At 49.6% G+C, this 13,513-nt stretch overlaps 4 protein-coding genes across 4 annotated transcripts; 2 read left to right on the forward strand and 2 right to left on the reverse strand.

Moving 5' to 3' along the window:
- Window positions 1-444: 444 nt before the first annotated feature.
- LCP9604111_9181 (uncharacterized protein) lies at window positions 445-1,492 on the reverse strand (the record flags this gene model as incomplete). Its single annotated transcript, XM_039077407.1, has 6 exons — window positions 445-558; window positions 627-725; window positions 788-997; window positions 1,056-1,290; window positions 1,337-1,363; window positions 1,422-1,492. 6 exons carry the CDS (start codon window positions 1,490-1,492, stop codon window positions 445-447), a joined length of 756 nt encoding a protein of 251 aa, XP_038924783.1.
- A 5,128-nt stretch (window positions 1,493-6,620) lies between these two features.
- On the forward strand, window positions 6,621-8,965 carry LCP9604111_9182 (serine/threonine-protein kinase; the record flags this gene model as incomplete). Its single annotated transcript, XM_039077408.1, has 2 exons — window positions 6,621-6,785; window positions 6,839-8,965. 2 exons carry the CDS (start codon window positions 6,621-6,623, stop codon window positions 8,963-8,965), a joined length of 2,292 nt encoding a protein of 763 aa, XP_038924784.1.
- A 1,324-nt stretch (window positions 8,966-10,289) lies between these two features.
- LCP9604111_9183 (exosome non-catalytic core subunit RRP42) lies at window positions 10,290-11,535 on the forward strand (the record flags this gene model as incomplete). The annotated part of the gene is made up of 2 exons (XM_039077409.1): window positions 10,290-10,835; window positions 10,930-11,535. The coding sequence occupies 2 exons, from the start codon at window positions 10,290-10,292 to the stop codon at window positions 11,533-11,535; spliced, it is 1,152 nt and encodes a 383-aa protein (XP_038924785.1).
- A 392-nt stretch (window positions 11,536-11,927) lies between these two features.
- Window positions 11,928-12,776, reverse strand: LCP9604111_9184 (uncharacterized protein; the record flags this gene model as incomplete). The annotated part of the gene is made up of 2 exons (XM_039077410.1): window positions 11,928-12,326; window positions 12,414-12,776. 2 exons carry the CDS (start codon window positions 12,774-12,776, stop codon window positions 11,928-11,930), a joined length of 762 nt encoding a protein of 253 aa, XP_038924786.1.
- Window positions 12,777-13,513: the final 737 nt, after the last annotated feature.

Raw genomic sequence — 13,513 nt, forward strand, 5'->3', positions numbered from 1 at the left:
TATTGAATCTAATGGGTCTTCATAAACATATCAACCCTAGGACCCCAGAAAAGAAAGCGAGAAAAATCATTGGACAAGGTTATATCAGGCGCGGACTTAGAAGTCCACCCCACCCTGTAGTAAAAGCCCCATCAATCAGAATATGAGAAAGGTTGCCCGTAAGACATGCACCAGGCACAGGGCTGGAATACTAGAAACTCGCCTTCCCGGAGGAAAGAGCAAAAAAAGAGCGTCTGGAGACATAGGAGACATCATGGGCAGACCCTGAAGTCGAACCGTCTGTAAGTAAAAGCAAGTGAGAAACTAGGAGTACTACAGAGGTAGAAGAAGAAGAGCATGCCGTAAACTGCAACACCAGACGCAGCCTAGCAGCCGAGGTGCCCATAGATAGAAGTATCGTCAATCATAACCCGAGGGTTGTTCGTGGCACGGTGTTGGAAACCATTAGAGATACCTTCCTCCTTTCCAAGGAGTGCCATCATTGATCTTGCGAGTACCGGGTGCCCAGCCTGGGGCAGGCTCGGGCTCAGGGACAGGCGCCTGACGAGGACGGTGCGCCTATACAATAAAGTTTTGTTAGAAGTCCATCCGGAGCGATATAAGTTCTGTTAAATGGAGGCACCCACCTTGACTCTTGCAAATCCGTTCCGGCTCTCATTGCCATCACTATCAGTGGAATCATCGTGCAGGACGAGAGCTGTCTCGATGCCCTGCTCTAAACTCTCCTGCATTCAAAGTATGAGTAAACCAAGACTTGACCAGAGCTGATGTCGTTCTGATAACTTACGGCCTGACCAGTAGAGCCAAAGATATCGACAGACTCGGGTTGTCCAATGGATCCAAAATGGCCCACAGACTCAGAATTGAGCTCCTCTTCCTCATCCTCATCCTCATCCTCATCCTCTACCTGATCCTCAACCACGGTTTTGTCCGTGATCGCCAGAGGCTGATCGGCAGGATCGAGGGACATCTGGTAGTTCATGCAGGGCTGGCAGATCTATCAGATCGACCAAGTATTAGAAGCAGCCAAAGTGCGTAGCTCACGACAAACATACCGGACTGTCGCGATTGCGTTGGTTTCTGGCGAATTGGTCAATGGCACGGTAGTGACCGCAACGATGACAGAGCTCCTCACAAACCTGGGCATTCGTGCATGGGCCACACTTAGCAACCTGCTGGTCATAAATGCTATTGTAGCCAAGATCGAACATTGCCCGGCGGAGGTAGCCCAGTTGGTTTTTCGAGTACTGGGACTGTGGGCGATGCCGCTTGCAGACGCAGCATTTAATTCTATGACGGTGAGCAGTTGAAGGCCAAGACTGATGAGAATACTGACTCGTTTGGGATTGGAATTCGGTCCACGCTATCGATATTTTGTTAGCGACCATCTTGCTTCCTAGAGTGAGATAGGGTTAACTGACGCCGCTCTCATTTGGGGTGTGTATCCCCGTGCAAATGGGCTCGCAGGGAGCCGTTTCCGTCGCGGAGGCATGGTGAAATGGTAGTATCTCAGAAAGACGATACACTCCGGTAAAGACTTGCAAAGTTCGCAGGATAGGTCTCAAGAGTGAGTGCAGTGAAGGTGAGCGAGGAAGAAAAAACGAGAGAGAAGACAATATCCAATTTATATTGGCGAGGCAGACGCAATGCGCGCGCTGCGCAGGTTGTTCTTTCCGGAAGTGAGGATTTCGTACTGGCCAATTCAATCATCTCGAATTTGCTTTTCCATCATGAACATTGTCTTGCTTGTTTTTTTGGCTTTAGATCTCTGCTCAACAAGGTCTGAAGGCATGAAAGTGGAAATGATACTAAGAGAAGAGGTTCAATTGAGGGTGTCTGAAATAGATATATAATAGCGAAGTATATAGATACCATGCAGATTCTGCAAATCAAAGCTGTGATCGATCAAACGATATAATGCGCATTGTGTTATAGAAAGCAAACATACAGCATATCAGGGCCAGCTTGGATAACAAGTCGATTGCCTAGCACGGCAATAGAGATAGTAAGAAAGCAAACGTTTAAAAAGGAGTGACATTGAATCAGACAGTGTTCTCACTGCCATCTAAGGCACCGCTTTTTAGTTACACTATTTACACTATTTATAATTTGCGACCAATTCTTATACCATTAAAGGGGGCGTGGGGAGAGGGCGGGATAGATCTAAAAACACCACAGAGTATGGAGTACCAAGGCCGCATAAGAGATTTGCTCTTCAAAGATTGTGGTATTGATTTTTAAAAACAAACATATGGCATAATTGGCCATCTTACGGGGTATAGACATTATTAACTTAGCAGAGCAATAAGAAACCTCTTACGACGCCTCAAAATGGAGTACTAACTATAAACAGCATTCTCAGCTCACTTAAGGCACCGACGTGCAGCTGAGAGCAGACTATTTGATTTCTAGAAAACCATAGAAGAAGCGGAGCAAGGCCCCCAAAGGAGCATAATTGATTGCCTTTACATACAACTTAATATAGGGGCTACGGAGTAGTTTCAAAGCCAGCCGGACCACGCACATTAGTCCCCAGAGAAATGAAATAAGCTAGTCAGGTATGACACACATAAAGACCCATTTTGGGCAGCACGACATGGTAAGGAACTGAGGAGGGGCATCTATCACTTCGCAATTAGATAGATTACTGCGGCGCAAGACATCACGGCTTAGCTGGCGATCTAAATATACCCAGAATCAGATTTGAATGCGAAGAAAATGAATGAATGACATGCAGTAAGTGGCACTGCCACTGTGCACGGAGACGATAGGTACCATTGAGGGCTAGTGCGAGTTGGCTGGGTGAAAGTCTCCGCGCTGTCTGTCGGTGTATGCTGTATCATGTATGTTGTCCACACCTTCCCAATGCGCAAAAGCTTCATATAAATCTAAGGTTACTGGAGTGACAGTGGGTCCACTTTAATGAAAACAACTCAGCTACGCAGCACCGAGGGCCAATTCAAGCTAATTTAGTGCCCTCGTGTGCAGCTGGGACGGATAATCTACTGGACTCCGATCTGACAGTTCCAGCGATCAAGGGGTGTGTCCCTCCCGCGGCTTCCACGGATTCTGGAAATCCAACACAGACTTTCGGCGTTTGAAGTGGGCCGAGGAGGTTTAGTGTCGACGGTAGTGTGCTAATCCTCGAAATTGGTAACTTCCCAACGGTCGCTATGCAGTTCCCTGGGAAGTTCGGGACGCATATCCGTTTGATCGTGTGTTCGTTGGCCAGCTTGTTTACCTAGTCCCTAGATAAGGGGGGGTTGGCTGTTAGGGGGGCAACGAGGCCAGAGATTGGCTGCGGATTTGCTCCCGACAAGCTTCCGCATTAAAAGTCCCAGGTCTAAGTAATAATCACCCCATTTTGAGGCAAGATAACCATTCGGAGACCGTTGCGCAATAAATCCGGATATCGGTCCCAGGAACTGCCTTCTCGAAGGCCAAAAGAACACCACGGCGCCTCCCGGCAGATTGGGAAGCAAATGCTAGTTTGCTTTCCCAGGTGGCGACACTGATCCTTCCCCCTATCGCGGTCTCCGCGGGTAGTTGGGACTGGCCTACTCCGTAGATGAAGGCCCACGGTGGAGCATTCCGCAGTTCCCCGAATCAACAGTGCGTGACTAGGCAATTGTGAGGGATAAGAAGGCGTCGTCATAGGTACGATAGATGGATCAAGTGGGCTGTCTTTGCTGCTGGGACCAATGGCATTGTTGGCGTATATACTCCATCGGACTACTGATCTTTGGTCCGTAGTGATTGGTTTATGGTTGGTGCGCGTGGAGTTGAAAGCGCCACTGAGCGAATCATAGACTCGAAGGTGGGAGAAAGTGGGAGAGAGTGGAACATGTGCTGTGAATGTCGGTATTCCGTGTACAATTCATATCGTATATTGTACACGGTGTGTACTCCACGTCGCAGCTTGTTGTCCTAGTAATCAAATTGTGCGGTCAAGAGAAAAAAATATGAAAAAGCGAAAAGTGAAGTGGCCCACTCTCTTCGAACCTTGGTTTCGTTTCGGTACGGCCCTTGGAGATGTGTTCCTTGTGTACTTTATGTACTTCCCAAGGTTTGTTCCTGAAATCCCATGCAGCGATCGGATTAGGGGGCAAACACCGAACATTGACACAGTGGACCCCAATTGATGCGTTGAAATAGAGGTCAAGTGCTCTTCCAATTCAACTCCGCCTGAGTCCAAATAAAATTGGGATCCTTGGCCACAACGGTCGCCCCAGGGTTCAGCAGGTGCATTCCATCCCGCTTTCTGCAGGTAATTACATCTGTTCACTCCATACTCTGTACTCTGTACTCCACTGTGGGAGAGAGTCAAAAAGTCGGTGTTATCGTGACCACAAACATCCCTTAGCTTTGAAGTCAGTGGAGAAGCCGGAGTGACGCGGTTAGAGACATCCGGCAAAGTGGCTATAATGGGCTTGGTCTCTGATTTTCATGTCACAACTTGATTGGAGTTTTTTCAGACCATACATATACAGGTACGATGTCCTAGACCCTAAAATTTTGTAATACGTCAACACGGATCCGGCATCCATGGCAACAGAGACACTACCATCCGAGTCTTCGAGACGGGATTTCAACAAAGAACCCGAATCAACAAGCAAATCCTACGTCCCAATCGGAGACGGCTTGGAGAAACCCGTCAATGATCCCCCAGGCATCCAGGGCCCAGACCGTGTACCTTTGGACAAAGAGAAAAAAGAACCCATCATATGCGACTCTTAGCTCATCGCGGCTTAAGTCGACCTGCTTTTCTATGCCGCGAACCTTTCCGTCCACCCGCGAACCTAATTCACTAATTATCTTCCACATGGCAGCATCTTACCCCAGTATGTGATTGGCCCTACCCGTCGAAGGATCAGTCGGAAAAGAGATAGCCATATATCTCTCTCCAGTGTTCCGATACATCAGGAGATCGGACATCAGGTGGTTGGATGTCCGTCAATCAACGTCAAAGAAGTCAGCACGAATTACTCCGTACTCTTGTAGGTGAGGCATTAAGACAGGGATGATCTGTAAGAAGGCGAATAACAAGACCGGTGTTCGACTATCCGTGCGAGAATGCGACTAGCAGAGAGTATAAGTCCGAAGGTAGGACATGACATAACGGAACATGAGACGAGGAGAGAAGAGATTCTCCTTGCTTTTCTCTCCCAATCTGCGAGTTGTGCCTGTACATCTTACATCGTGCATCTACATCGTACATCTGGTACATCAACCGAGAGCCTAAGATCTCCGCTAGAAATGACTTGTACAAAGACGGGGTAACCGAGGTGATCAGTGTGTATATAGTACTTTTGTATCAAAGTCAAGATCAGATGTCTTTGTATCTGGAGATATTAGAGTATTTAGCCTTGTGATATTTCAAGGCGGCCAATTCTAATGTTCGAGTCAAATAAATTACCAACGCGGCCCAACTGCTGACATATCCCAAACAGTGCAGACCATCTAGAGCGTGGGCAACGGTTACAGGCTGCACACAATTATTTATGCCCAACCTCCTCAATTATTAGGCGCCGTGCGTTCACAGCGGTCAGATGATAAATCGAACAACGTAGATGTTATAGGCATATAGAGTTTGTATACAACACAACATGGACCTCGACTACAACGTATGTAAATATGACAACGATAATTGAATATAATCATTAATTGATACTTCTCATCTCTTTCTTTTCTTTTTCCCAAAGTGTCCATGTTCATGTTTGAGCTTGCGTACGGTAAAATTGAAATAAGGTACCCGGTTCCACAAAGAGCGTCCCATTGGTTGAGACGGGATCAACCGGTTATTTGGGGTTTTAGCTGTTTTCCTGGGTTTTTTCTTGGGAATTTCCCGATTTTTCTGATTTTTCTGTTTGGTTTATTTTGGTAATTCATCGATTTTTTCTTTTTCTTTTATACTTTCGGTACTGCGGTATTCGTAATTCCGTATTGAGGATATTGATTATTCCCTCTATATGCGCCTGGATGTGTACAATGCCTCTTTTATTCTCCTACTTCTTCATCTCTTTATTTTCATTCCTCTGATAGTCGGATGTTCTAGTCTCTACGCTCTCATCTTATACTCCAGTCCAAGAGATTCCGTATTCAAATCCCGTTTTCGCCACGGTGGACTGATCTGCAACGACCTAGAGTCGTTAATTTACCGTCTCCACGGCCCCGTCTAGGAGCTCGAGCTGTCACCGCGTCAGGGGCTCACCCTCGGTCCTTCGATCCCTCCAGTTTCCACCAGGAACGGGTCTCCTCCTATTCTGGATTTTCCTTTTTATTGCATCGTGCCCGGTCCTCAGTCCTTCCAGATCGCCCACTACATGACCACCGTCACTCCCCCTCCAATTACCTTGTCACTCCTTACTTTTCCGTCAATGGAAACCCAACCGTCCGGCTCGAACTGATTCTCAGAACATGATCATTTGCTGCAATTGATATCCATATACATACATACACATTCACTCGGGGATACGACGAAACTTTCCCCTCTACATAATTGTAAGAACGCCGGATCCTTGCAAGCATGTCGGGAAGCTGACCTGAACACCCCTCTAGAACCCCTCCTCCGCATTCCTCTTCTCCCGATCTGCTGGCAGACCTGAAGAGACAACATCAACATGACCGTCACATACGATATGCCCACCCGGGGGTCACATACCTCCATGGCAAGCCTCGAGGACCGCTTCGAAGTCATCAAGGAGATTGGTGATGGAAGCTTCGGTAGCGTGGCAGTCGCGCGCGTACGGACCGCCGGGGCCCATATCGCTCGCAGAGGCACTATGGTATGGAATAGCAAGATTGGTGGTGTATTGGGCTTCACTGACTCATTGGTTAGGTCGCAATCAAAACAATGAAGAAGACATTTGACTCCTTGGGTCCATGTCTAGACCTGCGAGAGGTCATCTTCCTCCGAACATTACCCATTCACCCCCACCTCGTCCCTGCCCTCGACATCTTCCTCGACCCCCACTCTCACAAGCTTCACATCTGCATGGAATACATGGATGGCAACTTATATCAGTTGATGAAGGCTCGTGACCATAAATACTTTGAAGGCAAGCACGTCAAGAGCATCCTTTACCAGATCTTGTCCGGTCTGGACCACATCCACGCACACCACTTCTTCCACCGCGATATCAAGCCCGAGAACATTCTCGTCTCAACCTCCGCCCCCAATGATTCCGCTTTCAGCCGCTACTCTAACCTCGTAACCCCTCCCTCCACCCCTCCCGTCTACACGGTGAAGATCGCCGACTTTGGTCTTGCTCGTGAGACTCACTCCAAACAACCATACACCACATACGTCTCCACACGCTGGTACCGCGCACCTGAGGTGCTTCTACGAGCAGGAGAGTATTCGGCACCAGTCGATATGTGGGCAATGGGCGCCATGGCAGTCGAGATTGCTACGTTAAAGCCTCTATTCCCGGGAGGTAACGAGGTCGATCAAGTTTGGCGTGTGTGTGAGATCATGGGTAGCCCGGGAAACTGGTACAGCAAGTCGGGCGCTAAGATTGGCGGTGGTGAGTGGCGTGAAGGATCACGCCTGGCTCACAAGCTCGGTTTCACATTCCCCAAGATGGCACCACACGCGATGGAATCCGTGCTTCAGCCCCCAATGTGGCCTGCGGCATTTAGCGAGTTCGTCACGTGGTGTCTCATGTGGGATCCTAAGAACCGCCCAACGTCTACCCAAGCGCTTAACCACGAGTACTTCGCCGATGCGGTTGATCCGGTGCGGCCGAAGTCCTCCACCTCATCGAGACTACTGGGCCGCAAGCAGTCCGAGAAGAGCTTCAGGTCACCAAATCTTACCCCAGGTGACTCTCCTACATTGTCTTCTAAGCCTTCGTGGTTCCGGAGATCATTGGTCGTTCGGTCAGACAGCCCTGTACCTTCTGCAGAAGAAAGCCCTGCCCGGCCATCGGCTGTTACTCAGGTCACCGTACCTGAGATCCAGCCTGTCAAGGCGCGCCCGCCGAACATCAAGCGAGCTACCTGGGCAAACGGTGCACCGATGCCAATCCTTCCTTCTATCCGCCCTGTCTCCCCTCTCTCCAACTCCGTTACAGCCCAGGCGAACGCCACTTTGGCGCACAGCCAGTCTTCCAAGTCCTCCAGTACATCAGCTAGCTCAAAGATCGGCCGTCAATTGTCCCTCAACTCCCATGGGAATCACTACGACCAGAATCGTCTAGAGGCCGAAAGGAGGCTCAATGGTTCCGGGACTAGCACACCAACCACAAAGGAGAGTTTCTTCTCGCATCTGCGCAAACGCGCCCGCAGATTGTCTGGACGAAACCAATCAGCGCCTAATGATGACGTCGAGGCTAACGCAGGTTGCATCCCTTGGTCGAACCGTTCATCAGTGGCTCTGGATGGGCCCACTAGTGATCCAAAGCAAGGCTCCGACTTGAACGAGCTGGACAAGGCTCTTCAGTGTGTCAAGTACTCATTGGACTCGTCCACACTGAGCAACGTCCCAGTGCACTTGAACAATTCTGCCGACGGCCAAACCAAGCGCCAGTCAATGCCTCACGTCACCAGCAACAACCCTGCTCCTATCTCTAGCAGGACTCGCCGTGCCATGCAGATGTCCACTCACCCGGTTCATCGGTACGAGACTCCTGAAGAGGAAGATGAGCTGCTTGATGAGGTGTTGCACTCCGCCAGCAAGGCGGCTAGACGCCTGGCCCAGACTCAGTCAATGGCTGCCGACTCGCACAGTGCTGCTCGCCGGCAACCAGACAACTCGCGTGCACAGCAGAACCCTTATCCTACACCGTCACCCACGGCCAAGGAAACTGCTGCATTTGGTCAACAGTCGACACCTAGCAAGTTGAACATCCACAAGATTGATCCCATGGCCGCAAGCCGCCACTGGCCCACTCCCCCTTACGAGGAGGCCGAGTATCACAACAATAAATCCGACTACTTCGCTCCTGGATCCAACTATATTTGAACAACAGCACAGCCTTTTCAGTTGCGAAGAGCACAAAAATTTGGCAAAATTACAAAACAGAACAAACACTGAGCAAGCTACATAGCTCAAGGCGCATTTTGGGTTTTATATTTCCTTTGCAAGGTCTGGCCATTTCGGAGGGTGTTTTATCTTTTTTTTTTTTTTCACATATGGGCATTGGGCAAGTTTCTCATTTCTCTACATTCATACCCCTGCAGCCCTTTTATAGATGGATTTGGGCCGTTTGATTTTTTCCTTTTCATGGAGTCCTTTCGTTTCATCATTTAGCAGGGGCGTGGGTTCTTTCCTTGACGTTTGATACCACATGCGCAAGTCGCATCATATACCGCATTTCCTCCTACCTTATTAGGTATTCCTCACCCTCTCTCTTCATCCGATATGTATATCGGATCTGCACATTTGCAAATCATTCTCGATGAATATTGCGCTCTCTCTCCTTTGTCCATATAATTTCCCCCTCTTCTCCCCGCTTGTACATTTTCTGGCTACAGCCATCCCCATCTTTACTTCTTGTCCATCATTTTCTATCACTTATTTATCCCCTCCATTTACATATTCCTGTCATAGCTCTCCCTCCTGCTTCAATTCTTGTATCATTTTATTTTCCCACGGCGTGCTGGCTTGGGTCCAGTCCGTTCTATATTTGTAATATACCTCCCCCTTTGGCCGTTGTGCCATGCCCATACATATCTTACTACATACGCATTGAATCTACATACTCGAGACTTTATTTTGAGACATTATACCTGCTGTTTTCTGTAACGCTTATTAGAATTCCTATCAATCAGTTGGCATGGGGAGTGGCGATGAAAATGATGAACAGCGTGGGAAGGTGGGATTTTTGGGCTAAAATACTGGGCTCAATTCATGCACATTAGATTACACAGTAGAAGATGGTCATTCTGTCACGAAATTCGGAGTAGTCAATGTAGAAAAATCACAGCATCTAGTTACATGGATCAATATCAACGGAACAACGATCATCCGTTGCCCATCAAGATTTCCTGATTGAGACTGCTTGCTCGACTCTACCTAGTTTTTTTTTTCTTCCTCAATTGCTCCCCCGTTCAACCTCGCCAGCTGAAACTATACTGGCCATAGCTTGGAATCCGGGTTACCAACACCTTAGCACATACAGCACGCCCGGCAAGCACTTTTCATAAATCGCAGGCCGATCACCACAAAATCAACCGCCCGCCAACAGCTACGAGCTTAACCTCGCGCAACCGAACTCCAGCTCTATCCTCCAAGATACAGCAGTCTATTTCGCTTCGCCTGCAACACCAACACTACACCCGCCAAAATGTCAAATCAAAGACAAGCCTCCTCCGCCTCTCAGGTGCCCCACCTCTCACCCGCCGAACTCTCCTACCTTTACACCTCCCTCAGCCTCCCCAAGAACCCAATCCGACCAGACGGTCGCTCACCCACACAATTCCGTCCTCTGTCTGCCGAGACGACCATCCTGCCTGGCGCGAACGGTAGCGCGCGCATCGGATTCGCAGACGGCACGCAAGCGATCGTCGGCGTGAAAGCAGAAGTCGAGAAGACCGTTATTGCAGCCGACACGCTCGACTCGCGCAGTCTGGCGCAGCATGGCGACGCACTGAACCGCGAGGGCGAGGAGGGCTCCGCCGCTGTCTCGGGACAGGGAGAGTGGGTGCAGATGTCGATTGAGATCCCCGGGTTTAGAGACGATGATGCCCTGCCTGTGTTTTTGAGTGAGATGATGCGAGAGAGTCTAGTTGGTTCTGTTTCTGGTGGGAGCGGGGATTCGAAGGAGATGGCCGGTGGGTTAAAAGGGAGGCTTGTTATTAACAAGCGGTGGCATTGGCGCTTGTATATTGATGTAAGTTTTGACAATCGCTTTCTGTCTCTCGGTTTATGGTTATTCTGGGGTTCTAAAAGTATGACTTGATCACTGCTGACATGTCATACCCTAGGTTCTGCTACTCTCTCAACCTCTCGCATACCCTCTCCCCCTCCTATCGCTCACAACCCACCTCGCCCTCCTCAGCACTAAGCTACCGAAACTCAAGTCCACGGGTGAAGAAGATCCTTTCTTCGACGACGACTGGGCCGCCGCGGAGTATCTCTACCCGCGCTCCAATACTTCAAAATCTCCTCTCTCCGCCGCACCATCATACCCTGTCCGCCCACCTGTAACGCTGCTAGTTATTTCTGTCGGTGAAAACGTCATCTTCGATCCTAACCGCGAAGAAATCGCCGTCGCAGACGCCGTCCTGGCTATCTCTGTTACGCGCAGCAGTGACTCCGAGACTCTGAAACTGCTATCGATCCGCTCGATCGATCCCCCCTCCCGCCTCACTCAGCCGGGTATTCCCAATTCCGAGAATGTGAATATGCTTGGTGCTACTGCGGGGCCTGGCGAGGAGTCTGGCGGTCAGGAGGAGGTTGAGGGTGTCTGGCGTCCGCGAAGGGGTGGTGTCAAGCGCAATGTTATTGCACGTATGATTAAGAATGTCCTCGGTAAGGGTGGTGTTGGGGAGGAGGTTCTTGAGGGACTTGAGGGGGTTGTGGTGCAATGATTGTCTTATTTTGAACCATTTCATGTATGAGTACTAAAGTACAGCATTACTTTAAGGTTGCGACTTTTGATACCTGATTTGATAGGTCGCTACTTCTGGAGTTTGGAGAAAAGCGTTGTTTTTTGGTTAAATCGTTTCTCTTTATCGTTAGATCGATTGAAGTTGAGATGGCCTTCCTATCGTAGACTGAAAGTCCACTAATGTACAAAATGGATTGAACGTCCATCTACACCAACGTCGCTGCTGGAAGGGTGTCTGAAGCTCCCTCATGTATGACTGCATCGATACATACCCACAGCCAAACCCTACACAGCATATGCCATACCTAGATAGCTATACTACCCGTAGATATGACTGAAATAGCCCACCCCAAGGCGTGGAGGAAATAAGAATCACCAAATCCCCAACCACTTCTTAACGGGCCTCTTATTCCCCTCCCAATCAACAAACTCCTTCGCAGCCTCCGCACCTTCACCAGCAGCACCAGCAGCAACAGGCGACTGCGAATCCACCTCAACACCCTCATCCTTCTTCTCAGGCTCCGCCTTCTCAAGCCCATGCGCAACACGATACTCCTTCCTCTTCTCCGCATCCTCAACGCGACGGTGTCGCTGCTCCCGCACGCGCATCGAGTTGTGCTGCACATGCATGCGCCACACAGCAAAAGCCTGCGAGATCGTGCTGAAAGGCGACGTCAGCAGACTCGACCAGGATGGTAGCAGGTGCGCGAACGGCGAGGTTGCTTTGAAATTAGTTGTGAAGGTGAACCCGGCGCAGGAGATCAGGACGCTCTGTGTAGTTGATTAGTTGATTGATCTACCGAGTTCTCCTGGAAGCTTTGCTTTTGGTAGACCCGGAGCTTGGTGTCGGAAACTCACCATTGCAATCCAAATGTGGATCCACTTGCTCGTCAGGAACTTAAACATCACTGTTCCCTCCGGCGGAAACATGCCCGGGTACTGCGTCTTGCTCTGCTGTATGCGCTCTTTCTCCGTTATCCGCGGGCCATACTCGAATGGTTGGCCTGGGGGTGCGTTCTTCGGAGATGGAGTCGTCAGGCGCTGGGGGTGCGAGGGCGGGCGGAATCTGTCGGGCTTTGCGAGAACGCGGGGCTTAGAAGTGCCGCTAGCTTTGGAATTGGAATTGGCATTGGTGTTGCTCTTGCTGACTTTCTTTAACGCGGCGCCGGTCGAGGTGAAGCTGCGTCGGGTGTTTTGGCGTTGGAGGATGCGCAGGGTCATTGCTGAGGGTGGGCCTCGAGGGAGGAGAAAGCCGGGGATTGGGGTTGGCATTTTTGGTATTTTTTTTCTTGCCCTTTTGCTCCTGTGGAGGGGGTTGGATGATCTTGTTGACTTATCTAGATGCGGAACCGTAGATGCAATTTTTGGAGAAGGTTTTATATCACGTGACTGTATCGGGATATCGGATGCCGATTGAGTCGAGATGTTCTGACCTCTGACCGCATATTCTGACTATTTCGGGGAATGGAAATTTCGGGGAATGCAAATTTTGATGAGACCACTTGACCTTCGAAATATTCGCGTGGCTTAGTATCCATTACTTCCCGTGTTTCCCACAATTGCATGGGTTTGGGAAAGTTGTACGACAGAGTCGTGACTGAGACTACTACAGATTACATAAACCAACCTAATGAACCTTGCAAGGTTATTGAAGCTTACCGCGGCCTCGGCAACAGGTTAAATTGCATTCACGGCCGAGAATGCATCGAGAATGAACCGTTTCTGCCTCAGGATCCACACGCCGGACCACCGGCCAGCTCTCGGGCGAATGAGAATCATGCCATTTCGAAGCTGCGGTGGATCGGGCAAGTTGCTCCAGTTCTCCAGCAGAAGGAGTGAAGGGTGAATATGCGTAGATGTGGGCCACTATTGCCATGGGCGTCTGGGTGCTCTGTAGAGTGAAAAATTGGTGAAAGAGCTGCTGTTTCCGAGCCAACTGAAGCTTTGCATATACACAA

The sequence above is a fragment of the Penicillium roqueforti genome, assembly GCF_015533775.1.
Source record: "Penicillium roqueforti strain LCP96 04111 chromosome Unknown scaffold_43, whole genome shotgun sequence".
Lineage (NCBI taxonomy): Eukaryota > Fungi > Ascomycota > Eurotiomycetes > Eurotiales > Aspergillaceae > Penicillium > Penicillium roqueforti.